At 41.3% G+C, this 27,065-nt stretch overlaps 7 protein-coding genes, 3 long non-coding RNA genes and 1 other non-coding gene across 12 annotated transcripts; 4 read left to right on the plus strand and 7 right to left on the minus strand.

The window, feature by feature from the left end:
• Positions 1 to 1,950: 1,950 nt before the first annotated feature.
• LOC145697492 (uncharacterized) lies at positions 1,951 to 3,517 on the minus strand. Of its 2 annotated transcripts, none has more exons than XM_081774704.1 (8): positions 3,386 to 3,517; positions 3,265 to 3,339; positions 3,077 to 3,205; positions 2,944 to 3,034; positions 2,684 to 2,895; positions 2,391 to 2,566; positions 2,217 to 2,349; positions 1,951 to 2,173 (listed from the first exon to the last, which is right to left on the minus strand). In XM_081774704.1, exons 2-8 carry the CDS (start codon positions 3,297 to 3,299, stop codon positions 1,999 to 2,001), a joined length of 951 nt encoding a protein of 316 aa, XP_081630830.1. In that variant the 5' UTR covers positions 3,300 to 3,339; positions 3,386 to 3,517; the 3' UTR covers positions 1,951 to 1,998. The 2 variants fall into 2 exon arrangements, with proteins under 2 accessions (XP_081630830.1, XP_081630829.1); XM_081774703.1 differs by having other exon boundaries at positions 1,952 to 2,173; positions 2,938 to 3,034.
• A 91-nt stretch (positions 3,518 to 3,608) lies between these two features.
• Positions 3,609 to 4,723, minus strand: LOC145698758 (adiponectin-like). The gene is made up of 5 exons (XM_081775975.1): positions 4,619 to 4,723; positions 4,261 to 4,543; positions 4,068 to 4,217; positions 3,857 to 4,012; positions 3,609 to 3,815 (listed from the first exon to the last, which is right to left on the minus strand). The coding sequence occupies exons 2-5, from the start codon at positions 4,271 to 4,273 to the stop codon at positions 3,667 to 3,669; spliced, it is 468 nt and encodes a 155-aa protein (XP_081632101.1). The 5' UTR covers positions 4,274 to 4,543; positions 4,619 to 4,723; the 3' UTR covers positions 3,609 to 3,666.
• Positions 4,724 to 7,011: 2,288 nt separating this feature from the next.
• On the plus strand, positions 7,012 to 8,270 carry LOC145698985 (uncharacterized). The gene is made up of 4 exons (XM_081776231.1): positions 7,012 to 7,360; positions 7,402 to 7,470; positions 7,981 to 8,078; positions 8,121 to 8,270. Exons 1-4 carry the CDS (start codon positions 7,195 to 7,197, stop codon positions 8,205 to 8,207), a joined length of 420 nt encoding a protein of 139 aa, XP_081632357.1. The 5' UTR covers positions 7,012 to 7,194; the 3' UTR covers positions 8,208 to 8,270.
• A 72-nt stretch (positions 8,271 to 8,342) lies between these two features.
• On the minus strand, positions 8,343 to 8,416 carry TRNAI-AAU (transfer RNA isoleucine (anticodon AAU)). Its single transcript has one exon. It is a non-coding gene; the product is annotated as a tRNA-Ile (tRNA).
• Positions 8,417 to 8,495: 79 nt separating this feature from the next.
• Positions 8,496 to 9,692, plus strand: LOC145698748 (uncharacterized). Its single transcript, XM_081775965.1, has 5 exons — positions 8,496 to 8,549; positions 8,818 to 8,991; positions 9,035 to 9,293; positions 9,335 to 9,432; positions 9,485 to 9,692. The coding sequence occupies exons 2-5, from the start codon at positions 8,822 to 8,824 to the stop codon at positions 9,621 to 9,623; spliced, it is 666 nt and encodes a 221-aa protein (XP_081632091.1). The 5' UTR covers positions 8,496 to 8,549; positions 8,818 to 8,821; the 3' UTR covers positions 9,624 to 9,692.
• A 198-nt stretch (positions 9,693 to 9,890) lies between these two features.
• On the plus strand, positions 9,891 to 12,593 carry LOC145696349 (cGMP-dependent protein kinase 1-like). Its single transcript, XM_081773369.1, has 9 exons — positions 9,891 to 9,954; positions 10,052 to 10,237; positions 10,310 to 10,435; positions 10,477 to 10,770; positions 10,813 to 11,025; positions 11,069 to 11,556; positions 11,602 to 11,756; positions 11,798 to 12,369; positions 12,415 to 12,593. Exons 1-9 carry the CDS (start codon positions 9,925 to 9,927, stop codon positions 12,568 to 12,570), a joined length of 2,220 nt encoding a protein of 739 aa, XP_081629495.1. The 5' UTR covers positions 9,891 to 9,924; the 3' UTR covers positions 12,571 to 12,593.
• A 63-nt stretch (positions 12,594 to 12,656) lies between these two features.
• LOC145696350 (uncharacterized) lies at positions 12,657 to 14,974 on the minus strand. Its single transcript, XM_081773370.1, has 6 exons — positions 14,832 to 14,974; positions 14,508 to 14,789; positions 14,189 to 14,457; positions 13,958 to 14,144; positions 13,127 to 13,807; positions 12,657 to 13,043 (listed from the first exon to the last, which is right to left on the minus strand). Exons 1-6 carry the CDS (start codon positions 14,959 to 14,961, stop codon positions 12,829 to 12,831), a joined length of 1,764 nt encoding a protein of 587 aa, XP_081629496.1. The 5' UTR covers positions 14,962 to 14,974; the 3' UTR covers positions 12,657 to 12,828.
• Positions 14,975 to 17,093: 2,119 nt separating this feature from the next.
• LOC145699379 (uncharacterized) lies at positions 17,094 to 17,500 on the minus strand. Its single transcript, XR_014134008.1, has 2 exons — positions 17,319 to 17,500; positions 17,094 to 17,279 (listed from the first exon to the last, which is right to left on the minus strand). It is a non-coding gene; the product is annotated as an uncharacterized LOC145699379 (long non-coding RNA).
• Positions 17,501 to 17,508: 8 nt separating this feature from the next.
• LOC145699380 (uncharacterized) lies at positions 17,509 to 18,108 on the minus strand. The gene is made up of 3 exons (XR_014134009.1): positions 17,955 to 18,108; positions 17,688 to 17,909; positions 17,509 to 17,641 (listed from the first exon to the last, which is right to left on the minus strand). It is a non-coding gene; the product is annotated as an uncharacterized LOC145699380 (long non-coding RNA).
• Positions 18,109 to 18,460: 352 nt separating this feature from the next.
• Positions 18,461 to 19,740, plus strand: LOC145698459 (uncharacterized). Its single transcript, XM_081775662.1, has 5 exons — positions 18,461 to 18,952; positions 19,000 to 19,090; positions 19,135 to 19,420; positions 19,465 to 19,562; positions 19,607 to 19,740. Exons 1-5 carry the CDS (start codon positions 18,461 to 18,463, stop codon positions 19,684 to 19,686), a joined length of 1,047 nt encoding a protein of 348 aa, XP_081631788.1. The 3' UTR covers positions 19,687 to 19,740.
• Positions 19,741 to 22,742: 3,002 nt separating this feature from the next.
• Positions 22,743 to 26,375, minus strand: LOC145698712 (uncharacterized). Its single transcript, XR_014133942.1, has 4 exons — positions 25,727 to 26,375; positions 24,291 to 24,388; positions 23,963 to 24,063; positions 22,743 to 22,888 (listed from the first exon to the last, which is right to left on the minus strand). It is a non-coding gene; the product is annotated as an uncharacterized LOC145698712 (long non-coding RNA).
• Between the last annotated feature and the right edge of the window lie 690 nt (positions 26,376 to 27,065).

Consider the following 27,065-nt stretch of genomic DNA (forward strand, 5'->3'; position numbering starts at 1 on the left):
CAAGGCATTGTGCAGGGCATAAATAGCTTGCTTCTTGTGTTTCCTCGACGCCACTCTCTCTGCCTGATCGAGTTCCCACTTGTCACAAAGGTCGTTCAAAACTGAAGCCGCGCCCATGCATAATAGAGGGCCCACTATAATCACAGGAAACCCCAAAATCACTTAAAAATGTTAGTCGGCTAGGCAGACAAACACTTGTCAAGTAATTGGTTTTGTAAGCACTGCAAGTAAAACCTATAAGATATGTCCAGGTGTGTTCTGAATGCACGTTCATAAAAGATTCATTAATGATCAAAGGATGGATCAGAACATGTTCCTGATTCGAGCTGACTGCAAAAGTCAATTTTCTGGGTATTCAAATTGCCTCTCAACGAAAGAAACCGTCGATACATTTAAAATTCATAAAATACCCAGCCTGTGACGTGGTCAGAAAGCAATCGAGAAAGCTTCAGCTTGAACTCGTCCGAATCATCTTTCAGTAGGTTGATGGGATGAGCGTACGATTAAAATCCGTTATTAATGGAGCCTATCAGTAATGAGAAAAGCACTTCATTCTGAGGTGGCGACATTGACAGCGAGCGACAACTGCCATAGTAATTGCAACTAAAATATTCATCCCTTGTGATAGATTGAACTAGACTCTCGCGCGCTCATAAGGGCTCGCACATGCGGCGACTCCGGATCGCGCACTGTTGACCACATGAGCTCTTGGCAAAGTTTATGTTGCCCTATTTAATTTTGTCGGGGATCATACTATCAGTCATTTTCATGTCGTGCTTCGCCGTAAAGAGAATAGAAGTTTGGGCAGAGAGACACTTCCACGGCAATCAGGAAAACTCCACGTCAAGACTTGGTAAAAAGTTCTCCCTGTTTAAATTATAGCGTGAACTAAAATTCCCGAATTTTAGTTGTTGAAGGCTAACACTGAATATTAGGGATTCTAGGTTCACTCTCGGCATCAGCCTTTGCTGAGCAGTCGATCGTTGAATTGCACGCGAAAACTACGAACGAATGCGGCAGTGCTCAGGTGGCGACAGTAGCAGATGTATCAAAAGTCACCACAACCCAGATCCTATAACACGATATTCCGCAGACCTAGGATGTTTGTATCATTGATTCTTGAAAAATAAAGATATTGCACATACTCTTTGTTAATATCTTTCAGCTTGTGTAGTAGCTGGCACTCTTCTTCGTCACTTTTTGAGAATATTTATCGACCAGATTTTTTCGGAAAAATCACGGAATAGTGGTTAAATAATCTGGTCTGTAGTTAGAATATCCGTTCCCCAGGAGTTGCCTTGGCAAATTTCGCGAACAGCGAATTCTCATCAGATAATATATTCATTGAATTCTTGAAAGGAGTAAGTATCACTTATACTTCGCGAACCTCGTTAATAATCTCCGTTATGATGTAATGGCTGCAACATTGTCGTAGCTGATACACTCGCTTGCATTTTATCTTCGTTTCGAGCTCGCTTTCGTCATAATTATCAGAATATCAAATAGCCTCGTTTTTACCTGGTTGTTTCAGGTATGGCCGAGTAAGCATATTTAAAGCATTTCTTGCATGTCTCGTTGTCGCACTTAGTTTTCTGCTGCACCAGTACTTGATTCACTACGCTTTCAATATTTCGTATTGAATTTTTCCCTGCTTCAACCACTTTAGGGTGTTTTCGTGAAGTCGATTTTAGAATATGCATTCGCATAACTCTAGTTATTAAATAAACACTTCTCTTGAATAAGTAAAAACAATAAGACAGCAGTGGTCTTCATTCTTTTCTTTGAAAAGTAGAAAAGATCCCCGAAGGATCGGCTCATTTAAGAAATAGTGCCGTTTAATTAATTGGACCCGGGAGAGGCTGCAACTGCTTTGTATACGAGAGTGATTTCTTACATCTAAAATCAATTTGATTGAAAACAATAATTCTCCAGTGGCAGATTTTTAATATCCATTTGATTAATAAAGATTGTTTTTTTTATTTATTGAATACAGATTATTTAAATATGTGAAACTTTTCGGCCCTGCACTTGGCATCCAAAACAACCAGTAAAGATGATCATGAAAAAGAGGAATCCGTAGACACCTACTCCTGCAGAGCCGATTTCTTCGAAGGCCTTTTCTATTCCAGAGTCAGCCAAGAGAGTATCAACATTGAGATCTGTCAAGACATCACTGAATACATTAATGAGTACACGGGTATTATTGCTGATCTTACTCGACGATGCTATCGACCAGTGTTTCTACGTTGACGCCAGCATTATTCAAATCAATCGCAAGCTGTTCAAGAGCATCTGAGTTTGAGACGTCGATGGTGCCATCTGCTGTCACGTAGTCACCGAGTTCGAAGTCTAAATTTTACATTAATCTTAAATTTTGAAAGAATTTATACTTGGAGCTTGTTCTTTGACCGCTGCTTCAAAAGTGTTCAGATCGATTTCTTGAATAAACTGTCCATACTCGCTGTTTGCAAGCTCAGTAGCAAGATCTTCATTGATTTGACGACGATTTCTAGTGAGAACTCCCGCCAAGTTTTCGCCTGCACCGCTTACTCCACGAGTGAGATCACTGAAGTACGACTTCAATTGAGTTGATTTGAAAAGAGACGATTTTTATGACGGATCAAAAAGTCATAAAAGCGATTTTTGTCTGATGCGAGAAATGATCGATTAGATGGTTTCTTACCTGAGCGAGTCATCGAGCAATCCACGAACAGCAGGGTTGAAAATCACAACGAGCATGGCAATGGATACTCCCATGACAATGAAGTACAAAATCGCTGACAAAACGGATAGCATGGCGGTCAGGCACTTGCAGCAGCTGCTGTTCATTTTCAACGACATAAAAACGGAAAATGAAGCTAGCAGTCCCATCGCCAAGGGTACGATTCCGACGAGCTGGGTTCAAATTTTACGCTTCAGGATTCAAAAGTCACTTACTGTTACAATGAGGATCAGGAGATCCGTCAACTCTTCAACATTTCTTCCGAGGAAAAGACCTTGTTGCGTATCCAAAAGATCAGCAAGAGAATCAACACTTTCGAAAAGATTTTATGAAGTGGGAGAAACTATCGGCTACCTCAACTCAATTTTGATTCCACCAAGGTCCAATAAATACTCAAAATTTTTAATTGAATCGGGCAATTTGGCTCCTAAGTACCACCCAAGAACAGCCAGTAAAACCACATGAATGAAGACAACGAATCCGCTTGTTTATGCTTTTTACAAAAATGACACAAGTCTCATCTCTCGCAAGTGAAGCATTTCCTGATGGCGAATCCAGCCTTTCTATTTGAGCACATCCTTGTCTTTCTCTCGTCCTTGCCTTGGAAGGGCCTTTCACTTGAATAGAATGCCTCAAAAGTTGATTTAAGCCAAGTGGAATTACCTCGAGCGACGTTTTTAACACCAAAGAACGCTGCTGCTTCTCTTGGTATTCACTTATTTTCGAATGATAATCCAGCGCCTGCTGTAGCTCGAAACAATAGTTAGATAATGTTGCCTTTTATGAAGAGTCTCCTTCCTCTCGTCAGAAGAGCGCCGCCAAAAATTGGTGGAAATTTTGTCCCAATTTTGAATTAATGGCTCGTATTTTACGAGGAGAGTGTAAGTTCTTTCTTTGAAAGCTTTATTCCAAGTACGTAAAACAGAAAGTGAAGGTCTCTAAGTTTAGTGCTGCTGGTGAACGAGGAATCCAGTGAACTTCGCTGAGTTGTAGTCGGCTCGAAATTCAATGTCTACGTTTGAACAAAAAACGTCGACGACATCTCCGACCTCCAGATTCAGCAGAGCGTGCATCGTAACTGCTGATTCAAGGCCTGAAAATGATGATGCTTTTGCGAGTCTATTGTAGATATACCTTGATTGTAGTCTTTTTGAACAGAGCCCATGTAAGCCCCGTTTTTGCGCAAATGGACGTACCAGATTTTCTTCGTGACTCCAAATGAAATCGCCACAAAATACATTCCTGGTACTTGAGCGACAAATTGTCCCGTGTTTTTGTCATAGGCACCATCTAGGAAATTTAATGAGTAGGCTGTCTTTGAAAGTGATGATGATTGTTAACTGACCTGTTGTGTCGAGAAGCTGTTTTCCGAAAACAATGACGCCATGGCGGCCGATCCACTTTTCAGCTCTTGAGTACTCCCAGCCAACTTTTTCATTGAGCTTTCGAACACTTTCGGAAATCTTCTCCTGGAAGTTGAGTAGACTGTCGATAGCTACAGATAAATTTGAGGTCTACTCGTCAATCGTGATAATTACCCGTCAAATTCATCTGGTTCAAGTTATCAGATACGCTCGCAACTTCTTTCTCCAATCTTGTTATTTTTATCTGCGATGAAAAAGCGGATAGAATCTTGTCTTCCACAACAGAGATCCTGGAAGTGATGGCATCCAAGTCCGACGATCTTGATAAGACCGCGGTTGAGAGCTCTTCGATTTTTTCTCCGATCGTTGGTTTTCTTGAATCCGGTTGATCGTATTTTCCAACTGGTTGATTTTCACGAGGACGTGGTGAAGGAGAAGCTGGTCAATGTCCTTTGAACTGAAAGGGGTTAGGGTTAGGTAGATCGATTTATTATAGATTCCATCCTACTCTTAACGATGTAGGAAGAATTACCTTGGCGACAGCCCTAGGGGGCTATTCTCGACAATATCGCATAACATGCATTGATTTCCTGCAGTCAACTCGAAAAAACTCAAAAATATAGGAACAAGCATTTTCTGAGGCCGGTTTCTTTCCATCGTTCTTTTTATATCAACTCGCAACGAACCCCCGCGAGGAAATATTTATTTCTCCATAAAAAACAGCAGGATTCGTTGTAAGAACTTTTTTTATTATGTTCAATCAAGGATGAGGATATCGATTTATTCAATGTGGAAGTTGATACTGAACTGAACTTTTTCTGGTTTTTCGCGGCTCATTTATCGATACGCAGTTGGAATGAGCTCTGCTTCGGCTTCTACTTTCTTGTGCATCTGGCGGTTGCCCGAAGCAGTACCTATAAACTGAGGGGGATAAAGGGAGTCGAAGCGATAAGAAAACAAACCTTCGATAAGTGCGTATCCGATGACAATAAACGAGCCGATTGTATAAGAAATCACGAGCACGAAAAATGGCATGTCAGAGTCCGAATCCTCATTTGCCATTTTGACGGTGTTTTCGCTGATGTTTGTCTTCATTCTCAGTTCTGGGATAATTTTACTCGCAACTATTGCTGAAAGAAAATGTTTAGTACCGTTCCCAAGAGGTTAAATTAACTGGTACCTACGAAGAAAGCAAGACAAGCCAGTGAAACTATGCATTCTTTCCTAATTTTTGGGTTTATTTCATTCAGATCAGGGCTCTAAATAGACTAGTCCGGGCTCGGACTTAGTCCGAAGTCCGTCCGTTCTAGTCCGGCCGGACGGACCAGACTTCTGATTTTTGGCTGAGAAAATTTTCGGACTAGACCAGACCAGACTTGCCTTTTTCGCCGGACTTAGTCCGAAAGAGTCCGAAAAGTCCGAAAAAGCTGGACCACTTTCAGACTTTTGTTTTAGTCCGAAAAGTCCGAGAAGTCCGAGAAAGTCCGAGAAGACATCCTAACCCTAAGTGCTAATCCAGGGGGCTTCGCACCCTTGAAACCCCCCCTAACACTAACATTTAGCCCGGTTACGTAACTTACCCCGAAGATTGACCGCCTATGTCGTAACTGACAGATACTGAATTATAGTTTTATCACCGTTCAACAGAATACCTTTACACTTCTCACTGAAAAAAAAAATAATCCCGAGAATAAAAACCAAGAAAGACACAACTGTCTCTTGATAAGCTTACGATTTTCTTAAACGAATTTATTTCGAACAAAATACGAAAATTTTACATGATTTTGTTCAAAAAATTTTCGAAAAAAATTCTAATGAATAAGTGACGATTTCTCTTATTCGAATTTATTTCGAACATAATACTAAAGTTTTTCTTAATTTAATTCGAAAAATTTTCGAAAAAAAATCGAGTTTTTGTTGTATTTTATTCGAAAAATTTTCGGACTTTTTCGGACTAGACCGGACTAGACCGGATTTTTTGGCTTTTTTCTCGGACCAGACTTTTTCGGACTTTTTCGGACTTTTCCCGGACTAGACCAGACTTTAAGTCCGAGTTTTCCGATTCGGACCAGACCAGACCAGACTTGTAAATTTCGGCCAAGTGCCCGGACCTGGACAGACCGGACTTTTGATTTTCGCCTCAGATTTAGAGCCCTGATTCAGATTGAACTGCTTATTGCTTGATATCAGAGTTGCAAATTTGCTGAGCTGAGTGAGCTGAGCTGACTGAGTGAGCTGAGCAGTCGCTCAGCTCAGCTCAGCTCACTGATTTTCGAAAATGAATTTATCTGCTCAGCTCAGCTCAGCTCAGACAATAATAATCACTCAGCTCAGCTCAGCTCAATTATTCTCGAACATGATCTGTTCTGCTCAGCTCAGCTCAGCTTAGAAAAGTATCATTCAGCTCAGCTCAGCTCAATGATTTTAACACAATTTCACTACTAAAAAACAGTAAAAAATAGCTCAAATCAGCTCACTCAGCTCAGCTCAGCTCAGAGAATTTCTCATTCAGCTCAGCTCAGCGAAAATAAAGCCAAATTTGCAACTCTGCTTGATAAACCCTTTCTCTTAGAAATATTCCATAGCACTTGTAAAGCTTGGTGACGACCTCTTTTTTCATTTTGTCGCTATCTGTGTCAGTGCGGGCTTTGCGGTTGCTTCAAAGGTGGCTAATTGCATCGGTAAATGTAGTAGAAATTAGCCCGCTGGGCTGATCCGAAAGGTTTAGATTGGGATGGAACGACTTTTTCTCGGATGAAAACACAATCAATATTGGCTGATTGGAGCAAATTGCAATTCGCGCTGGAATCTTATTTTTAGCATGTCAGATGCATCATGCATGTGCTTATCAATCGGACAGCATGTCTATTGCGTGGCTGGTTGCATAAAAACCGGGTGTAGAAGGGCTCAACTCGCTCAGTCTTAGTTTTAGACTTTCAGCTAATTCTAACACGGAGCGACTGACTGATACACAAACAAGAGATTCAGAGTTTCACTCTGGCATTTCGAGTTTTCAAAATTCTAACCAGCCTCTCAATTTAAGAAATTTCAACAGACTTCTGTAACTCTGAACAGCTCAATCTTCATGGTGGTGTTCGCGTGCGTACGATGGCCGGCAAAAAGGGCTCTCAGAAGTTCGAGTTCTCATGCAGCACCGGAGTGGCAGCATCCGTAACGGAGCTCAGCTGCTACGACGATGGAAACTTTTACGCGTCCAAAGCTGACAAGAAAAAGGGCCGACCCTTCGATACGAACACCGTAATCGACTGCCTCGGTAAGAAAATCCTTTGTTATCAGGTTAAACAGAAACTTTAGACGGTAATTCTGGTGGAGGAGATTCTCTCGAAGAAGCTTGCTACGTTGCTTTCGATGAATTCTTTGAGAAGAAGGGACAGAGTTTGAAATTTTCGTGACTCGCGAGCGGCTCTCCTGAGAGCGAGCGAGCACGAGCATGATGCTCTTCGTGCTCCCGAGCGCATTTATTTCAGCGTTCGCGCTCTTTGCGCTCGCGAGCACATTTCATTTCGCGCTCTCGCTCTCCTGGCTCCCGAGCACTGGTCAAATTTTGCTCTCGCTCGATTGGCTCCCGAGCTGAAAAATCTGACTCGCGAGCAGCTTTCAAGAACCTAAAATGATTCGACGACCCCGTAACCTCGTGAGTCAATTCCATGGCGAGCACGAGAGCAGCCGCTCCCGCTCGTCTAGCTCCCGAGCATTGCCGACAAATGCGCTCGTGCTCTCCGCGCTCGCGAGCGGTTTCAAATTTGGGCTCGCGCTCTTTTGGCTCTCGAGCATATTCATTTTCATGCTCCCTCTCCCCTGCTCTCAGAGCAATAATATATTTTCGCTCTCGCTCTTTGCGCTCGCGAGCATTTGCGAGCATTTCAAACTCTGAGAAGGGAATTCATGTCCAGTATATTGAGGGACTAAAATCAACTTCAAACGGACTTGAGCAAAAGTTTATGTGCGCCACTCAAGCAAAAACTATGATGGTGAGTGCAAAACCTATCTTCAGTACCTCATTCTTTTTTCAGATTGCTTGCAAGGAAGGCAAAAAGGGCAACGTCATTGTCGGCCTTCTCGGCGGCAAGACTACCAAGAAAGCCATCAAAAAATGCTGAGCGCGCTCTCTTCCTTGATTTCAGCCTGTACCCCCTTTTTTCAAATAAATCGTAGAAATTTGTGTTTTATTGAGGTGTTTTATTGTGAAATTTTCGATGATATTAGTACTTTTGGGCAGTAAAAGTACAAAAGAATGGCCAGTACGGGGATCGAACCCGCGACATTCGCGTTATTAGCACGACGCTCTAACCAACTGAGCTAACCGGCCCTGACACTGACGCTGAAGCAGGCAACTATGAAAAAAGTCAATTTTGATGAAAAATTTCAGCTTGTTTCTAGAGCCTCTTTGTTGTGATTCCCAGAATTTATTCAATCTCACAGAACAACCAAAATCGCCACAGGTAACACATGATTTTTTTAAATTTTTCATTGAATTTTTAAAATAAGAAGAAGTTAGTTTCTGATAAAATAAAAAGTTGTTCGAACACTTCCTTTTATTAAAAATAAAATTGTTCAAATGAATATTTAAAAAGTCTCAAATTAAAGATAAAATGTCCCAACTTCAGTTTTTGCGCGAAAACGCGCTAAAATCGTAATTATAATTTATGATTTTCTAGATATGATTATTCTTATTATTCTTTCGGTTTTAGTTAAACTCATTTTATTCAGCGTCATGTTTGGCAAAGGAAAAGGCAACAAGGTCGACTCTCGCCTCGAAGGCGTCAACATCGAAGAGCATGATAAGAAGATCGAAGAGGAAACCATGCGACTCGTCGAAATCCTCAACGAAGACGACGGCCAGGTCCCTATCAAGATTTTGCTCTCCGTCACTCTCGTTTTCCTGTAAGTTTTGATCTTTTGATTTTTCGGATTACAGCTATTCTAGTGCTTGCTGCACTCTCATCCTGACCCCCTTCATTATCCGACAGTTCGACAACCTTTGCTACGAAGACAACACCACCCCCAACCATCCCATTGCTTTTGCCTTCGGTAAATCTGAGCCCGTCTCGTTCCAAGATGCGCAAACTTACTGCAATGATTGCTTGGGATACGCAGCCACAGCTGAAGGTGCTTGTGGCGGCGTTGCTGGCGCAACTGGACGACTTGCTAACATGAACACCACGGATGTCGACGCTATGAACGAGGTAAGACTACCTACAAACCTCAGATCTATCTATGATTTTAGCTTATCGTCGAGGTGATGCGACCTCTTTACGACGAGAAATTCTGGGTCGCCCCACATGACATTAATGGCGCGCTGCAGTACATCCAAATTCCTGAATCGTAAGTCATTAAGTTTATTCAAAGAATTTTGCGTTTATTCTTCATTTCTCAGCACTTCTTTCGATATGGACCCAGAAGTTAAAATAGAAGAGAACGCTGAAGCCACACACCAGGTCATCTGCGTCTACGAAAAACTTACTTGCGACCAAGAACGACAGCAGCGTGGTTACACTCGAATCTTGGTCCAGTAAAAACTTCATGGAAACTGCGGTTCTTATTCTATTCTTGTCATACTCTTAATAAATATCAGCATAACCTCATTTTGCAATAAAGGTAACTCGCCTTTACTAAAGGAAGTTATCTTATTGGATATTGTTCTTTTTGAAGGAAGCGGGCCTTTTGGAGTCTATAATTTACAGGTAAGTCCATCATCGACTGTAGTTGACCTTTTTCCAAGAAAACAACTGTATCTCTAGAATATCATGTGTTTCCTTATCTTTAATTCTTACTCGACTTTAGTTCGTATCGCAGAAATCCAACACTGTTCGCTGAATGGGGTTTTTCAGCAATAAAGCAGCTGAGGTACTGTATAAACTTGCACAATTACAATGTCGCGTTGTAAGAGAACTTCTGATAGACAGAAAAATGAGAAAAGAGGGACAAATCGTTTTTTTTTTAGAATAAGCTGAAAGATGAGGTGGACGCAAAGAACCAGCTCGTCGACCAGCTCAAGAACGAAGTTCAGCATCTGAAGGACAAGCTTGAAGTAGCTCGTAGCGAGCTTGAGCGATTTAAGATCAACTCTGGAATGGCAAATCTCTCACCAGATGACCAGATTCGAAAGTATGACAAGCTTCTTGTCGAAAGGACTGTTATAAAAGCTTAGACGAATGTGTTCATGAATTATTGGGAATTAAAAGCTTTTTTAACCAAAAATAGAGACAACCAGATCTCCGAGCTAAGAAAGGAACTCGAAGGTATGAAGCGAGAGATAGACGAGCAGCTCGCCACTCACGCCAAGAAGATGGAGGCTGTTCTCAACGAGAAAGACAAACAAATCAAGGTTCGTTCTAGAAAATCGCCCTTTTCACATTTTTTTTTTAGAAACTTGATGCTGGTGGTGCCGTTCGAAACGCTGTTGCCGCCGAATCCGACGACCGAAAAGTCATCGCTACCAAAGAGCTCGTTGTTATCCCCAAGAATGTTGCTGAGAAAAAAATTATCACGGATGCCCTTCTCTCCAATACATTCATGCGAGGCCTTAACCAGAATCAGCTCAACAAGTTGATTGATGCTATGGAAAAGGCCGAGTATCCTTCCAACACTGAGATCATCAAGGAAAACGGAGCTGGTGATGAAATGTACATTATCCAGGAGGGCGAAGTCAGCGTCACCAAGGTATTCGTCGAAAATAAAAGCAGAAATAAGCAAAGATTCTAGGGCAAGGGCAAGAACGCGACCCACATCGTCAACATCAAGAGCGGTCTCTTCGGAGAACTTGCCATTATGTACAATTGCAAGCGAACCGCCACCGTCACCACAAAAACTAATGTTCAACTTTGGAAACTCCACCGCCAAATCTTCCAGATGGTGGTCAAATCTGCCGGTCAAGAGAAAGACGAAGAGAGATTCCAGATTCTCAAGTCCGTCAAGGTAATCATCTCTTACTCGTTCCGATGTTATTCAGAAAATTAAGGATTTCGCCGAGGTCAGTGAAGGCAAATTGAGAAAGATTGTCGATTGTCTCGAAGAAGAGCACTTTGAGAAGGGTGATACTATCATCAAGCAAGGAGAAGTCGGCGACAACTTCTTCATCATCAAGTCTGGAAACGTCAGGATCACCATCAACTGCCCAGTCTCCCCTGATCATCCTGAAGGCCAACAAGAAGTCGCCCGGAAGAGTGCTGGTGAATTTTTCGGCGAGAAAGCCCTCATCTCAGAGGACAAGCGATCCGCGAATGTCTACGCTGTCGACGGACCTGTTCTTTGCTTGACTCTCGACCGAATCGCCTTTACGAACCTTATCGGCACCCTTGACAACCTCAAAAAGGACGATGAAGTCGCTGTTGATAACAGTGGCCCAGAGCGAGTCATTCCTGATTACATCAAGGACTCAACCATCAAGGATGTCAAAATCATCAAGCCTCTTGGAGCTGGTGGTTTTGGCTTGGTCAAACTTGTCACGTAAGCTTATAGACATCATTATTTCATTAAAACTGTAAATTTTAGTTTCCATAAGAACCCAAGTGAGACTTATGCTCTCAAATGCATCCAGAAGCATCGAGTCGTCCAGTATGGTCAGCAGCGACATATCATGGATGAGAAGCATATTCTTGCTTCTATGAAATCTCCCTTTATTCTTGGACTCTTGAAGACATACAAAGGTAAATTTCGGATTCCCTTCCAGCTTTATCATTGCAATTAGATTCCAAGTACGTCTACATCCTCACCGATGCTTACCTCGGTGGTGATCTCTGGCGTCTTCTCCACCAGCGAGGCCCCTTCAACGACACCGTCGGTCGATTCTACACCGCCTGTGTCATTTCCGCCTTCGAATACCTCCACACGCGGCACTTCTGCTACCGAGATCTTAAACCCGAAAATCTTATGGTCGACCGACAAGGCTACGTCCGACTCGTCGATCTTGGCTTCGCAAAGAAAGTCCTTCCTGGCCACAAGACCTGGACTTTCTGTGGAACGCCCGAGTACATCTCTCCAGAAATTATTTCCAACACTGGTCATAATATCTGCGCTGATCTCTGGTCCCTTGGTATTCTTATTTACGAGTTGCTGTCCAAGCGCACGCCCTTCCGAGCTAAGGACGATCTGGCCATTTACGAAGGCATTCTCCGAGGAATCCACTCTATCCAGTTCCCATACAAGATCTCACGAAAGGCCGAGTCCCTTATCAAAGCCCTCTGCCGACAGGATCCACAGGAACGAATCGGTTACCAGAAGAATGGCTACGACGACATCAAGAAGCATCGATGGTTCCAGGTAAACCAAGTCATAAGTAGATTTTGTATGAAACAAAAAATTAAGGGCTTTGACTGGGACGCTCTTGCTCACGAAAAACTCATGCCACCATTCACACCAGAGATCAAAAACAACGATGACACCAGCAACTTCGAACGAATCAAGGACGATGATAGAGCCAAAGTTCCCGATGAAAACTCCGGCTGGGATGCCGAATTTTAATCTGCTTAAATATTGTTCTGTATATACGAATAGAATAGCAATTTTTTAAATGACCAGCAACTGGTTGTGTGTTTGTACTGTATTTTTGGAAAGTTACAGGCTAGAATGTTGTTTTATTTGAAGAAATAAATAGGCGAGCTTTTGTACTCACTGTCGTGGTTTATGAAATTAAACAGGCTAATTCATAATGAATGGTATGATATTCAGAATATCTCTAACATTTGACTAGATATATACAGTGGAGACTTTTCAATCAGTTTAGACATAATGTAGCCATTTTTTCTCTAATTTCGCGGCTCCTGTCGGTGCAGCCATAATCTCAATTTTTGCGGCCTCACGAACCATACCAGAAATAAAGACGTCTTCTATTCTGAGACGGTTTCGGGGAACTTTTGGAATATTCTCGAGAAGGTTCAATGCGGTTGATTTTGATACGAGAAAGGCGCCAACACAATGATCGGGGTAGAATGTAGCTAAAAACGGTAAATTAACGGGTTTCGTTTTTATTAAACGGTCAGGGTTAGGGTTGGAGTTAGGGTTATGGTAAAATTTTTACCTTTTGGAAAGGTGCCGGCGATAATGAATCTTTGATTATCAAAGTAACTCGGCATTTGCTCATGAACCAATTCCTCCAGGCAAATGATAGAGTTCTGCATCTTATGATCATAGACTTTCAAGATTTTCTCCTCAATCACGTCAAAGTTGAGGCTCGATCCCAAACGGCCGATAATAAAGACTTCGCCAAAATTTTTGCCGCAATTTTTGATGTACTGAAGAGCGGCTTCGTGGCTTCTTGTGATTTCTTGACTCAGGTAGAGAATATTTTCGTGCTCTTCGGTATAATTGGCGACGATGATATCTGCGTTGAGTTCGTCGTCAAGGAGAAGGGATCTCGTGTACTCGTAGAGTTCTCGTTTGTTTGCTCGGCCCATGAGAAAGTAGTAGAAGTTGTGCTTGCTGTATAAACCGTGCCTATTGCAGTTGGATTCTTCGCAGACATTTCTGTCTTTTTTCAGCTGCTCTCTGAAAAGCTTCCTTTGAAGTAGCTCGTATCTTGTTTGAGTGAAAATCGTTGTTATTTGCAGATTTGCTTTTGGATCCTCGCGTGCTGGCTTGCATGGTGACTTCGGTGTAAAGAAGAAATCGATTTCGGAATGATCATTCGAGTCGGACGGAGAATAGACCCATTTATTCAGATTCGTCTTTGAACAATATTGCTCCATGGAAACTCCAAAGTCTTAAATATCAAATATCGTCGGTTTTAGGATCAGGCAGCGGGAGATAAAGTTTTAATCGGTTATTTTAAGCCGCGAATGTTGGCAAAACAACAATCCACGGCGGATTATTTCATCGCCAACTTATTAATAGAAAGTGCAAAAATACTCACAGTGTTGGTAAATGTCTGGGTTCTCGCTTAGAATGTCACTTTCGACGTAAGAGAGCTCGCCGCTGGTGACTTTTTGGTGCAAATTGTGGCGGAGTTTTGTGATGTCGTTCCACTGGATTTTGTGTGGCATTGAAAAGCCGTTGATTGTTGACATGTTTCGTTCTGTCGGATGTTCTGCGAATTGAAGCTACGAGTTTGAAGCTTAGGAATGAATATTGATAGTTTTCTTACGTAACAATGCTCTCCAGCTGCTCGGAGGCCTTTCTTGCTGAGCGCTAGTTGATGGGGAGCATGAGCTTGTTCGTCCGCTCTGAGCCTGATGATGTCTGTTGAGTCTAGCATCTCCAGCGCTGTTCGTAACTTATCCTCAGAGATGTAGGCATTGTTGAGATCCATGATAAAGGCAGCGTCGAAATCGAAAATTTTTTCGTAAAACAAATAAGTTTGCGTTCCAAAACCGAGTAAGGTTCCATACGGTTGTGCGGGAGTAGCACTAGCGGCTGCGAAAGAGAAGTTAATTTTCAGAAAAACACGAAAAACAAGAACTTACTGGGATCATATTGCGAGTCGTAATTTAGCCCGCGTGTATTTCTGAAAACTAAATCTTCGCCAGAAAACGTATATTTCGACATCGCTTTTCCATGAATAAAAAACTTCAAATCGACCGTCCAGTCTTCTGAAGCGAGACCAAACTTGTTATAATGATCCCGTAGAAATGCTCGTTGAAGATGGTAGTTTTCTTTGCATTCACTGTCTTTATCTTCGCAGGGGTCAAGAGATTCGATTGCAAAATATAATTTTCTTGGTTTTTTCTTTATTTTTGCAGTATCAACTAAAATCCAATCTAAGCCAATTGTCGTCTAACGCACTTTACCTGAAGATTGTGCTTCTGAATTTTGTTTAATTTCTATTTCATTTCTCTGTTTTAAATTTTGCCGCCAAGCCAGGGCAAAAAGAAGTGTAACAATCCAACCGGAAAACGAAAAGGCGTGCCTTTTTATCATTTTATATTTTCTATTATAAGACTTTCTCCGATTTTGTTTTCCTTATCGAGGCGCCGTGGAACGTAGCTAGAACCCGGAGGCGATGGCACCAATCGTCTCATTGTCAGCAAACTATTTATAGTGGAAGAGACTGCCTATTCCTACTTTTAAGTTAATCAATTAAATGCATTTAAATTTCCAGAGATACAATAATTTATTATTTATATTGACAATAAGGCATTTGAAATGCCGCATTTCTTTAATTATTCTTTAAATTTTTTTATTGCAGGAATTAGACTAAGATAAGGAAAATGTAAGAAAGGTTCAATCGTTGATTTTTGCAGTATAACTGGGAGAAAGAATCATGCGGCGGGTGGGTCAGTGAGAACTGGAGGAATGCATCCATATCCAGCAGGTTCTTCCCAATCAATTCTGCATGAAAAGCTGATGCCCTCAGGAAAATCACAGGGAACATTATCCCAGGTGTATGGATCGGCATTTCTTGTCATGACGCAAGTGTTATTAACGCCATCGTTTGGTTGGCCGGGTCCCCAAGAGAAAACATCGACTTCAACCTCCATTCGACCGTAGTGCGCTCCCCAACCGCTTTCATATTCAGGTTCACGGAAAATTCCAAGAACTTGTTCGCGGTACTCCGTCAAATTTGCTTCTTGGTTGAATTGATGAAGCTCGGATTGAGAGCCGAAGAAGGGAAGGCTACCGATTCGATCCCAGTATGGCCAAAATTCGAAAACAATACTTTGACAGTAGTCCCGAGCTTCGTCGAATGATTCTGCTTGGAAAGGAGCAAGTTCAAAATGCACACAAGTTTCGACCCCCCAAGGAAGCATTTGGCCTTCTTCACAAATAGCTTGGTTTTTCTCCGCACAGTTTACCGACTTTTCCTCATAAACAAAGGTCGGAGGACCTGGTGGAAGTGGAAGAACAAATTTTTCTTCAATCCAACATTGGTCAGACCCCGCCCATTGAGGATCAAACCAAACAAATGAAACATCCTCTTCCTTCATTGTCTCCTTGATACCATAAAGCCGGAAAGGACTCTCAGGATCAGCAAGCCACATGTTTTTCGCAAAGCAATAGCCGCGAGCTTGATCGTAGGTCATTGTCTCCTCGGAAATGTGGTAAGAAATGGGTGCAGGATAGTTTGGCGGTTTATTCGCGATCTTCTCGATCTTTTTCAACGCTTTATTGATTCTTTGTTTTTCTGCTGGAGAAATAATTGTATGCCACTGTTTTGTTTAACAAATATACCGGTATAAAGGTAAATAAATTTCTGCTTATTATTGCTTATTATGTTAATATTGATTAAACTTTCCTGGATCCAGCATTCGGTCCAGTGCTTTAAATTGTTGATGTTCGTTTGTGGGCTTGTTTTCTCATCAAAACTTTGCCAGTAAGTGGGTAGAATGCACAAGCATTCACCAAGGGTATCCTCATCGACGTTGGGCCATCCATCGTAGTATCGTGCAGCTTCTCGGACTATTTCGTAGTTCTCAATCAACCGTTCGGCTCTCGCAGCATAATTTTTGATTGAATGGCGACACTGGTAGGCAAAGACATCCGCCGCTCTCCAAAAATCAAGGAAATCGTAGTCAAAGATGACAGATGAAGTTGCCAACTGGAAAATAATTGCTGAAAAAATCCTTTTCATTTTCAGGTTCTTTTGATTTTTTCAATGAAAAATTTGCTTTTATACAAAAAAAATCTGCCGAGCTGGATTTTGATGGAGTAAGAGAGCTTTCAAATTTGTCGCTTATTATGAGAAAGCATCCGGTGAGACTGCTTCCACGGGAAAGTTTTATTAGACAGAAGTTGTCCTACAAGTTCCTACCATGTGATCAGCGTTCTAATTTTATCCCGTGGAATGACAGCTTATCAGTTTATGGCGCATTTCTATGTGACACACTTTAATCTCTATAAGATTTATCTGCGAATAACAATTGCTGCGTAAACTTTCCTAGCAGGAAACTGAAAGTACCATGTTTTCGAATTATTTGATGCACCGTAGCCGGCTTCGCACAAATGAACTGGCCTTCACAGTTATCGAATAGGCTGAAAATTGTTACTAGAACAATGTTGAACAACTGAAATAATGGAAGATTAAAATCATATATTTTCTTATCACTGGCGAGATTTATTAATAAATTTGATCCGCTAAGAAAGCAAAATTTTGAACTAATTTTTGAGTCGGTAAGGTGGAGGGTCTTCTACGTTTCTTTGATCTTGCTCGTTCACCATGGAAACGCTTGGTACCGGCTGTTGCCCAAGAGGTTGCAAAATGAATGCTTGTTGACCGTTTGGTAACTGGAAAGCAAAATCTGAAAGTTTTTTTTCAAACAAAACTAAAGTAGATTTACTTTGAGGTTGAGGCTGGACAGTTGTCAATTGAGGTTCAGATTGGAAATTCGTGCTTTGAGGTGGAGCATCGTCTTCAGATAGAGCTTCGGCTGGAGTTTGTTGAGAATGCATCCAGGGTTCCAAATGTGCGAACAAAAAAACTGATAGTCAGTCACTGATCACCGAGGAAACCGTCGCAGTGCGATCGCGGTAGTTCCAGCAAAATTTGGAACCCTGGTTGAGTCGTTTTTGGTCCCGCGAAAACGTCAAGAATCGGCTCGGGATAGATGTAGCAGCATTCACATCTGCATGTGTCCTCCGGCTCCTCTACACATCTGCAGCACTTTGAAATAGAATATCAAAACCCAAGTTCAAAAATAAGAGTGTACCTGTGCAGGAGAACCATGGATATTAGTGATGTAGAAAAGAAATCCCCATTGAATCATAAAGCAGACAAGTTCACCAACCAGAGCGTACGGGTATTCGGGATCATATTTACGACGACGATGGTACCATGAGTGTGAATACTCGTATGAGGAACTCACGAACATCCCAGTAACCACGACGACATAGAAGAAAATGCAGAATGAGAAAGTCATGGTCACGTAAGCCTCGAATGTTGTTCTTTGGCAGTGAAAAATATAAGACCAAATTACCATGATAATGACGTTTTTGAAAGCCTTCTTGAACTCTTACATGTCCTTTATCGCCTCCGAATACTTGATTCCAAGATAACCAGTTCTCATGCCAAGAAGAGAGACGAAACAGCCCAATCCAAATGTGTATGTCCAGAGGTAAGTTGCAACTGCATCGAATCTTTTATCGGTTGTTTGTTTAAAATTCGCTTGTACAAAGTAATTTTGAAACCCAATAATTAAACAACCCGTTCATAAGTTGAAAGAATGAAATGAGGATCAAGCCGTTGGAATAAAAGAGGACGACATCTTGGAGAGTTTTACTCATGTCGTCGTTTTTGCTTTGACTTTTTTTTGCTGTCAATTCTCAAAAGTTTCTTCTCTCAAATTTTTATTTTCTGAATGAGTGGTACGAACGATTGGCCAGTGCAAAAATCTAGAAAGAAAACTCGACCGAGCCATTAGTGGCGCAAAATCTCTAGACATCAAATTTGAGTTGGCTGTTTTCATCGATAAGCGTTCACAAAATGCCACGGAAAAATAAAGAGAAAGTGAAAAAGGGCGAAAGTGGCGGATTCATCCCCCAAAAGAGCGACCATTCGCCGCAATGCAGCGTTCAAGGCTGTTGCTCCCCTGCTGTTTCTCCTGGAACCAACTGGGACGAAATGTTCTCTTTGGAAGGGCAAATCTACACCGAGTTCATCAAGACTGTTCCGGCGGATACCTGTACGCTTTGGGAAGTGATGGAGATGTACCAGAACATTTCTGAGGAAGAGAAGGAAAAGTACACCAGAATGGCGCAGAATCCCTACACAGAAATTCTCAAGACCGACCTTCGAGACTTGTTCAAAATCAAAGACGAATATCACCGGATCCGCCCAGAAGTAGAAGACCTTCGCTTGAAAAATGAGAGCCTGATGGAACTCTGTTGCAAAGATGAGCGAAAGCTGATCAAACAGTGCCTCGATTTGAAAAGTGAGATCAAGTCGTATTCTTCGGAGAAAGAGCTCACCATCAAAGTAAGCCTATCACATCTGCATTCCGAAAAATAGACGGAAATTTTTAGATTCAAGAGCAAAAACGTGAAATTGAAACTCTCCAACAAGAAAATATCGATGCTTTCCGAAAAATCAAATCGCTTTCGGACGATTTCAAAGGTAAAAACAGGAAAAAGAAATTAGCCGTTAAAATTTTTTCTTAGCCGACACTTCATTTTACTGGCGAAATCTTCTTGCACACAACGAAAAAGACAAAAAACGACTAGAGGAGGAAGTAGCTGCAGAGAAACGAACGAACAAGTTGCTTTACAAGAAAATCGAAGAGCTGCGCGGGTCGATCAAAAAGTTCGCAATCAAGGAGGACAAGATGCAGAAAGAGATGGAAGATGTCCAAGCCAGACTTGAGATCGCGAAGGCTGCCGATTCAAAGAATGTCAGCGATTTGGAGAGACGAATCGAAGATCTTGAATCGTGCTCAATTTGTTGCAAGTAAGCTTTTTGTTCATTTTGTCATTTGGTCATTCGAAATTAAGTGCCTTCGATGAAGGGGAGTACCAAAAGTATGCCAAATTCTGCGGCCATTTGACTTGCTTAAAGTGCTTCAAGAAAGATTTGGCTCGACAGCGACAAGGTACTTGAAATTTATTCTCTCCGCTTTTAACTAAAAATTTTAAGATCCAAAGAAACAAGGCAAGCCCAAATGTCATTGTGAAGCAATTATCCACGAGTCCAAGGCCATCCGACTATACCAATGATCTTTCAGTTGAAAAAAGAACTCCAGTTAACGTAAAACTTAAAAACTAGCCAAAATAAAGGAAAAAAAAGGTTAGTCGTTGTTGATTTCAGGCAGATTTATTCGCGATCAATGTATTGCAGGTTTCAAATCAGTCTCTCGATTTCGGGATAAGGGATGAAGAGAATGGTCGATTTGATTTGTCTAAAGCTTCCTCGTACTCGCAGTTCCCGCAGCTCATTTTCTCCAGGCCTGTTGGTGCTCAAATAAACCATCATTGGGGCTTAGGTGGGGATTTCACTCCATAAAGATTCTTAGAGCCTTTGAACTGTTGCCACAATATCTGCGGAAACGTAGTGTTTGAGTCAGGCATATATAAAAGGAGCTGATCCCAAGAAACCCGTTAGAATTATTGATCCAACGCTAATCTCCTGGATAATCCAAATCATAAACTTATTGAGCACTTTCCTATATTCTCCTTCAAATTTTCGCTTTCTCTTCAATTTCAGAAAAATCCAGAAAACGGCAAAAAGCACGATATTTCTCATCTCTTCTCGATTTTTGATTAATTCTTCGATATTTTTTTGAATGAGAAAATCCCTCTTCCTTTTTTCTTTTGTCTTCCACCTGATCCTTCTCTTCTCAACGCGCGTTGCTTTTTTTGTGTTTTAAAAAAAATGGCTTTGAAAGGGAAGGAGGGTCAATCAAGATTTGGGGCCTCTTATGGGGCCTGCTTATGTGGTCAAGTGGGATTATAATTACGGTGGGAGGAGGAATGGAGGGGAGCTACTTGTGCTCGGCAAATATTTACTTGCTCTTCTTTTTGATCAAATTCTTTTGCAAATGTGAAGTTTGAGGATGTGTAGTAATGTGGGATGTATATGCACTTTGGACGGTGTATATGAACGCGTGAGCCGACCCTTGAACATTCCCGTAAACTTAGGAAGAAGAACGCCGAAGCAGGATTTCCCGATTCCGATTCCGATAAAATTTTAGCCGCTTCTTTTTTTTGAAATTTCAACACCCTTCTTTTTTTTTATCAAGGCGACGAGTGAAATCTAAATTAATCATCCACGTGTCTGGCTTCTCCCGGTGTTGGAATTTCTCTATTGACATGGAAACAGAGGCTCTACCAAATTTTTATGCATCAGGGCGGCGCGGGGTCACCAAGGGTAAGTGATTTTTTGTTATTGAATAATATTCACACCCTTGTTTGGGAGAAGTCTTGTTACATACATCATCACTCACGTTTTACTCTCTTCGCAAACTGCTTTAATTGCTCGGGCCGGACGAGAAGAGAGCCTCGCCCGTCTATCTTTCTAGTGCAGCTTGAAGTTTCTTTAAGCGCTAGCATTAAATACACATCAGGGGCAAAGATATGCAATTTAAATCAGATAAAGGCGACTCTTTTGGATGTTATATTATCGCTGGCTGGGTTGAAATTATAAGACCAGCGAGTCAACTTTTTGGTTAGATAAAAATAGCCCTCTACATAACATTTTACAGACTGTTATATACTGTATATGCTACATAATATATGAAGCAATGAATTTTACGATCGCTTTGAAATTGGTCCAGATCTATGAGATTTTATGAAAACGAACTAATCCAACCGAACCAACACTTATCTGATTTTATATCTTTTTGCTCTTTCATACCCCGCTGAGCAGAAAGGTAACGATTCAATCGTTTTCTACTGCCCTCCTTTGGTGTCCTGTCAGAATATAACCGATCAAAATTAAGGGAGGGTATTCTGAAATTATGAAATGAAAACGAAAACTCGTTCACCGTCTCGATTTCCATCCGCATATTCTCTGAACACATAAATTATGTGACATAATACTGGAAAATAAAATGATCTCGAAATAATCGTGAGCTACTATCGCCCCGACCATTATAAAATTTTGCAATTATCAAATCAAAAAAATTCTGTACCTATCGCAAACCAACACATTATAAGGCACTATTCATACCAAAAATAGATTCACTCTATCTTTCTAGTGCAGCTTAATATATCGACCGAACCAAAAATTATCTGATTCTAATCTTTTGGATAGACATACCCGGGATACGATATCCCGCTGAGCAGTATCTTTTTCTACCGCCCTCTTTCGACGATAATTCAGTATTTAATCGACTCTGAATCCTCATATTCATAAGATGTAAAATAAAGACGAAATTATTACGAACGATGTCCTATATTTCGAAAAGAAATATGTATACAAACATGAACTCTACTAACGTAAAATGAAAACTTAAAAACTTCATCAATATTTGTAATCTCTGACGATACTGAATACACTGAAACATGAACTGTTAAAATCTGATATTCTTGAAAAAATAGCTCCACCACTCAATAAACGTTCCAGTTTGCGAATCACACCTGTCGTTCCGAACGACGTGTTGTTAAAGTGGGATCTGTTTTCACGCGCTTCCTCTTGCATCCAGAGCTCAAAATGCACGGAAAATAGGGCTCGTGATTTTTCCTATTGCATTTGCTTCCAATTTTAATTATTTGAAGGACGGGATCTTCTTGCCAATAACGCACTTGGCATAAGCAGCTGTGATGACTTCAAGACGCTTCAAGAAGTTTTTTTCATCACCCCTCGTTTGCGTTGGTAACCACGTAGTAATGAATGCAATGCGACCAAATGTTTAACCCGTGATGACCGCCCCGCATGTGCCAGATATCCAAGGTCCTTACAGCCCCCCACAGTTTATCGATTTCAATATTTTCGCGACCAAGTTTTGCAATCTTTTAGATTCGCACTCGAAAATTGTAACTCAAAATTTCGAGGAATTCCAGCTAGAAATCGGTACTTTGCGATTAAACACTTGTTAAAACTACTTTTCTAGCTTCTTCTCAACTATAGTTGGATCATCTTCAATGTAACTGTATATTTTCATTACACAATCTTGAAAGATTGAAGCTCCCTTTGAACTAGAAATCTCCAAGCCCTCTCGAAAGTGGCTTATCCCCCGCTCGGCAGGTGACTGCTTCACTCCTCACTCGTCCTGTTTCCTCCTCACATTGGAGAAGAAAGTCTAAGTCGCTTATGCAAGAAACGAGAAGAAAGGTGAAACAAGAAGGAGTATATTTTATTTTGCATAAGGCAGGATTCTGACGCAGATTCACGCAGATGGTGGCGTCTGGACGGGGTTAGTTCTTCGTTGCTTTCTTCTTTTTTTCGTTACTCTTCCGATTTAGAATCCCCCGCCGCCTTCTGAAAGTGAATCTTAGAGACGGTATAGGACTGTTGAGCAGAGCATCAGCTGATAAAAAAGGCTTAACCCCTATTTGCCACCTTTATCTCCCCACAGCCACCGTGATATAACCATCTGGTTCCTTTTTTGCAATGGTGCAGAAATTGACTCAGAACGTTAAACATTGAAAAGATACAGTATTTGAGCCCTGTTATCTTTTTCTGTACATGTGACCATGAAGCCTTCAATAAGGGTTTCCCTTGAAAAAACTGTCTTGGAGGTCTTCATTTTAACGCATCGAAAGTGGCTCAAGACGACGCTCATTTTAACGGATTTTCTAGCACGAGGACTACATATCCGGAAACATATTAGGGGGGTCCTTAAAGGAAAATCACCGAAAATCCGTTAAAAAGAGCACCCTCTTGAGACATATTAAATCCGTTAAAATGGAGACTTTCCAAGAGTTTTATCCGTTAAAATTGGGGTCACATATTTCGTGATATTTTTTGAATTTTCAGACCCTCAATTTGATTTAAACATGATTTAACAGCGAATGCGTTTATTATTCCAAAAGGCCAAGTATATTATTCCGGTATTATAGTTCTCAGCGCGCGATAAGCTAAAGGTAATTGCTCTTTCGCGCGGTTATAAATTTACAGCATAAGCAAAGGACTAATTAGAGACTTTCAGATTGAACACGAGGGATTGCTTAGATAGGGTTAAATCGATTAAAGTCGCCTGTTGTGAAATCCACCAAGGAGGAAAAGCACCTGCCCGCGACACGCAAGCAGCTAAATTAGCCTCTGATCCAGAAATCGTAAAAAATTATCGTTTGTCATGACATTAAACCGTTCGTGATGCCATCTGACAGATTGCAGATTTAGAGCAAAGACCCAGAAGGGCGGAAATATGATCGATAGCTTCACTTTTTTACTGCGGCAGTTGTTTGCTTTTTACGTTATTCGCAAAAATCGCAGAGCTAAGAGTCAGTGATTAATGACTCCGAAAAGAGCTGCTAAACAAACATCTGCGCATTCCGGTTACGAAGAAGAAGGCAAGGGCTTTGAAGTTCAATAAAGAATTTGAAGTCTTACGGTTGCTTCTGCTCGTTCTCGGGTTCCAAAGATGTCGTTGTCACGGTGCGATCGCTCGGATACTTTTTTGCCCGTTTTGTGACCCGATTCTTGTTGATTTTCTGAAATAAGAACCGCTCAGTTTTGACCCAGGCCTTTCTCGGGCTCGGCAACCTGTGTAGAAAACCTGAGTCAGGGTCTGAGAGATCATATATGAAAAGCCGCGCCGCGGCTTTTAAAAACGAAGCCGCAAATCGGCTTCAAAAGAGTCGAAAATGGATTGAAAAAAATATTTTGCAAAGCCATTTCTTTTGGACCCTGACTCAGGTTGCCGAACTCTGCCTCTTACCTTGGTTCATGTTGAAGATGTCAGATGCATTTTTATTCGAACTAGTGTGCTTCTTTCCTCGCACCTCGGTTTGAACTTCTCCGTCACCGAAAACATTGCTAAAAAGAGTACTTAGTAATTTGTACTAACTACTACCTACTAGTCTCTCAGAATGTAAGTTCGCCTGGAATGACATCTCAGATGTGTAAAATGAAAATAAATCTACGTTTCCGCGAAAATCAAATTCATGCAGCCCGACAAATTGAAATGACCCGCCTTACTCAGCAATTAAACACTTTAAGGGACCTGGGCGAGCAGCGCTGAGCCAAACTTCACGCGCTCGCCGTTCTTCTTGGAAACAAGATTTTTTGAATTTTCTTTTTGTTAATTATATCTCCAAATCTTCAGCTTTCTTTTGCGATTCTTAGTTTTTCTCTATCATTCTTGGTTGATGAGCTAGCGAGAAAAAGAGAAGCCCAACTTCAAAAGGCATCAAGTCTTGCAGACTAAATTTTTTCTTCATGAAACTAGCACCATTAAAAAGAGCGTTAAATTCTGAACAGATCCCACTCCATCAGCTTAACTAATTCTGTACTTATTGGCGTGTAAGGCCAGATTAAGAAAATTACTTAGCGCGCGCAGCTGGTCGCGGCGCGGCTGGACGCTCCGATTTAGCTATTTTGGGCTTCCTGGACATGATTCCCGCTGCGCGGGGGCTAAGTTATCTTGTTTATCTGGCCTCTATCTCCAGTATGTACAGATTTAGTTTAGCTGATGGAGTGGGATCTGTTCAGAATTTAACGCTCTTTTCAATGGTGCTAGTTTCATGAAGAAAAAATTTAGTCTGCAAGACTTGATGCCTTTTGAAGTTGGGCTTCTCTTTTTCTCGCTAGCTCATCAACCAAGAATGATAGAGAAAAACCAAGAATCGTAAAAGAAAGCTGAGGATTTGGAGATATAATTTACAAAAAGAAATTACAAAAAATCTTATTTCTAAGAAGAACGGCGAGCGCGTGAAGTTTGGATCAGCGCTGCTCGCCCAGGTCCCTTAAAAATAAACTGGACCAAGATTCTAGGACTCCAACTGTAGCCTGCGCTCGGCAACCTGTGTAGAAAACCTGGGTCAGGTTCTACAGAGCTTTAATGAAAAGACGCGCAGCGGCTTTTATAAAAACGAAGCCGCAGCGCGGCTATGCCAGAATTTTTGATAATGGTAATATTAGCGAAGCCGCTTCGCGGCTTCGGTTTTAAAAAAGCCGCTGCGCGGCTTTTCATTAAAGCTCTTTAGAACCTGACTCAGGTTTGCTACACAGGTTGGCGAGCCCAGATTGTAGCGCTAGAATCGCATTAACCTAGAAAAAGATAACTTTATGTAACTCTTGTTTTCTTTTCGAAATCGAGAGCTAAGGGTAGATGCCGTAATTGAAAGGTATTTTAGAAGCTTTAAAAATACGAACCTGATTTGAGCGGAGGCCATATTTGTTCTGCTGCACGCTGGAAAATCTGTAAATTGTGCGTTTAGTTTACTTAGGGGGAGTCGTGGGGAGGGGATGCACGTTTTACAAGCAAAGGGATTCCATCACAGCTGACCACAAATTGGTCGTGTTTAGGTTTGGTTAGCCAGACGGTTACGTATCACATAAACGCGCCCAGAAGAAATGTTCTTATCACTAAATAAACGAAGCTGTCCGGTAATTATCAGGAACTTCTATTCGACGATGATGATGATCAATGGAATTAAAAATCTTTAAATATCTTCAATTGCCCCTTATGTTTAATCCGTCTAAAAGCATCTAAATCAACCTCATTTAATTTCCTTATCAGAATTTTTAAGCCCGAACTTGCTGAAATGGTTTGCAGGCAATTGAAATTAATTGAAAAGAAGAATCAGCGCTTCTTTTTTGTTGCTTTTTAACTGCTTGTTGTTTCTCTCTGTTAATCAAATTCTCCCAAAGTAGAAAAAATATGGATCGATTGTTACAACTCTCTCTTCTCTCTTGCTGGTCCCCCGGGAAGGCCAATAAAGGCAAAGGGTAACTGGATATCAATTGCCATGGGAGTAGACTGGCCCTTGTGTGCTTAGGCGCAGCGGCGGAGGAGGTGACCCTTCACTCAACAACTGAATCGACTCAAAAGGACCTTCACAACCTCATTCATCAAATTTGCTTTTGTTCTCGTAAATACACAGCCGTTTGTTCAAAATAAAACTGTTACAAAAAATCTTTAACGACCCAATTTTCTAACAAAGACCAAAGTAAGCCCAATTTTTTCTATAATTCTACTTGTTTGAACATCTCTTTTGTAGATTATAGCTAGATTTAGGCCATTGTATCTTTTTTTGTAGAATTTAAGCTTGGTTACATAAGACACGTACTTTTGGCTAATGAGACATTGCGTCGCCGCCGAAGGTTTAAAAAATAAAAACACTACTTTAGGCCATCTCAGCCCTTCTTAATCGTCTTTTGAACTTTGGTAGATAACAGGCAAGCGCAACGAACTACAGTAAGTCGAACTCTTGAGAAGAAAAAACTGGACGTGGCGGGCACTTGTGGCACTTGTTGAAAAACTGAACTAGAATCACAAAAAACTGGCTTGATTTTCTTTTTGAAGTCAAAAGCGGCACCACAATAATAACCGTCAAAATGTAACAATTAAACACTTTCGGCGAAAAAGCTGACTCACGTGATAGACAAGAATGCTTCTTCGAAGCGACTCCTTTAATTCCCTTCAAAAAAGACTTAACAGAGCGCGTCAATAGTACTTATGCAACACGTAAGGCGACAGTAACTCGGCCAT

This window comes from Oikopleura dioica, chromosome 2, assembly GCF_907165135.1.
Source record: "Oikopleura dioica chromosome 2, OKI2018_I68_1.0, whole genome shotgun sequence".
Taxonomy (NCBI): domain Eukaryota; kingdom Metazoa; phylum Chordata; class Appendicularia; order Copelata; family Oikopleuridae; genus Oikopleura; species Oikopleura dioica.

Coding starts and splice junctions, on each gene's coding strand:
- LOC145697492 (XM_081774703.1), bottom strand. CDS start 3,299: ATGTGCTCAAATAGAAAGGCTGGATTCGCCATCAG. Junction 2,896..2,937: donor TCCTGATCCTCATTGTAACA/GTAAGTGACTTT, acceptor ATTTGAACCCAG/CTCGTCGGAATCGTACCCTT. Junction 2,174..2,216: donor CTGGTCGATAGCATCGTCGA/GTAAGATCAGCA, acceptor TAATGTATTCAG/TGATGTCTTGACAGATCTCA.
- LOC145698758 (XM_081775975.1), bottom strand. Junction 4,013..4,067: donor ACAGCTTCTCGACACAACAG/GTCAGTTAACAA, acceptor TAAATTTCCTAG/ATGGTGCCTATGACAAAAAC. Junction 3,816..3,856: donor TCAAAAAGACTACAATCAAG/GTATATCTACAA, acceptor CATCATTTTCAG/GCCTTGAATCAGCAGTTACG.
- LOC145698985 (XM_081776231.1), top strand. CDS start 7,195: ATGGCCGGCAAAAAGGGCTCTCAGAAGTTCGAGTTCTCATGCAGCACC. Junction 7,471..7,980: donor TTTCGATGAATTCTTTGAGA/AGAAGGGACAGA, acceptor TTTCAAACTCTG/AGAAGGGAATTCATGTCCAG. Junction 8,079..8,120: donor CTCAAGCAAAAACTATGATG/GTGAGTGCAAAA, acceptor TTCTTTTTTCAG/ATTGCTTGCAAGGAAGGCAA.
- LOC145698748 (XM_081775965.1), top strand. CDS start 8,822: ATGTTTGGCAAAGGAAAAGGCAACAAGGTCGACTCTCGCCTCGAAGGC. Junction 8,992..9,034: donor TCCGTCACTCTCGTTTTCCT/GTAAGTTTTGAT, acceptor CAGCTATTCTAG/TGCTTGCTGCACTCTCATCC. Junction 9,433..9,484: donor TACATCCAAATTCCTGAATC/GTAAGTCATTAA, acceptor TTCATTTCTCAG/CACTTCTTTCGATATGGACC.
- LOC145696349 (XM_081773369.1), top strand. CDS start 9,925: ATGGGGTTTTTCAGCAATAAAGCAGCTGAG. Junction 9,955..10,051: donor TCAGCAATAAAGCAGCTGAG/GTACTGTATAAA, acceptor TTTTTTTTTTAG/AATAAGCTGAAAGATGAGGT. Junction 10,771..10,812: donor GCGAAGTCAGCGTCACCAAG/GTATTCGTCGAA, acceptor CAAAGATTCTAG/GGCAAGGGCAAGAACGCGAC.
- LOC145696350 (XM_081773370.1), bottom strand. CDS start 14,961: ATGATAAAAAGGCACGCCTTTTCGTTTTCCGGTTGGATTGTTACACTT. Junction 14,790..14,831: donor TTCAGAAGCACAATCTTCAG/GTAAAGTGCGTT, acceptor ATTGGATTTTAG/TTGATACTGCAAAAATAAAG. Junction 13,808..13,957: donor CCCAGACATTTACCAACACT/GTGAGTATTTTT, acceptor TTGATATTTAAG/ACTTTGGAGTTTCCATGGAG.
- LOC145698459 (XM_081775662.1), top strand. CDS start 18,461: ATGCCACGGAAAAATAAAGAGAAAGTGAAAAAGGGCGAAAGTGGCGGA. Junction 18,953..18,999: donor AGAAAGAGCTCACCATCAAA/GTAAGCCTATCA, acceptor GGAAATTTTTAG/ATTCAAGAGCAAAAACGTGA. Junction 19,421..19,464: donor TCGTGCTCAATTTGTTGCAA/GTAAGCTTTTTG, acceptor TTCGAAATTAAG/TGCCTTCGATGAAGGGGAGT.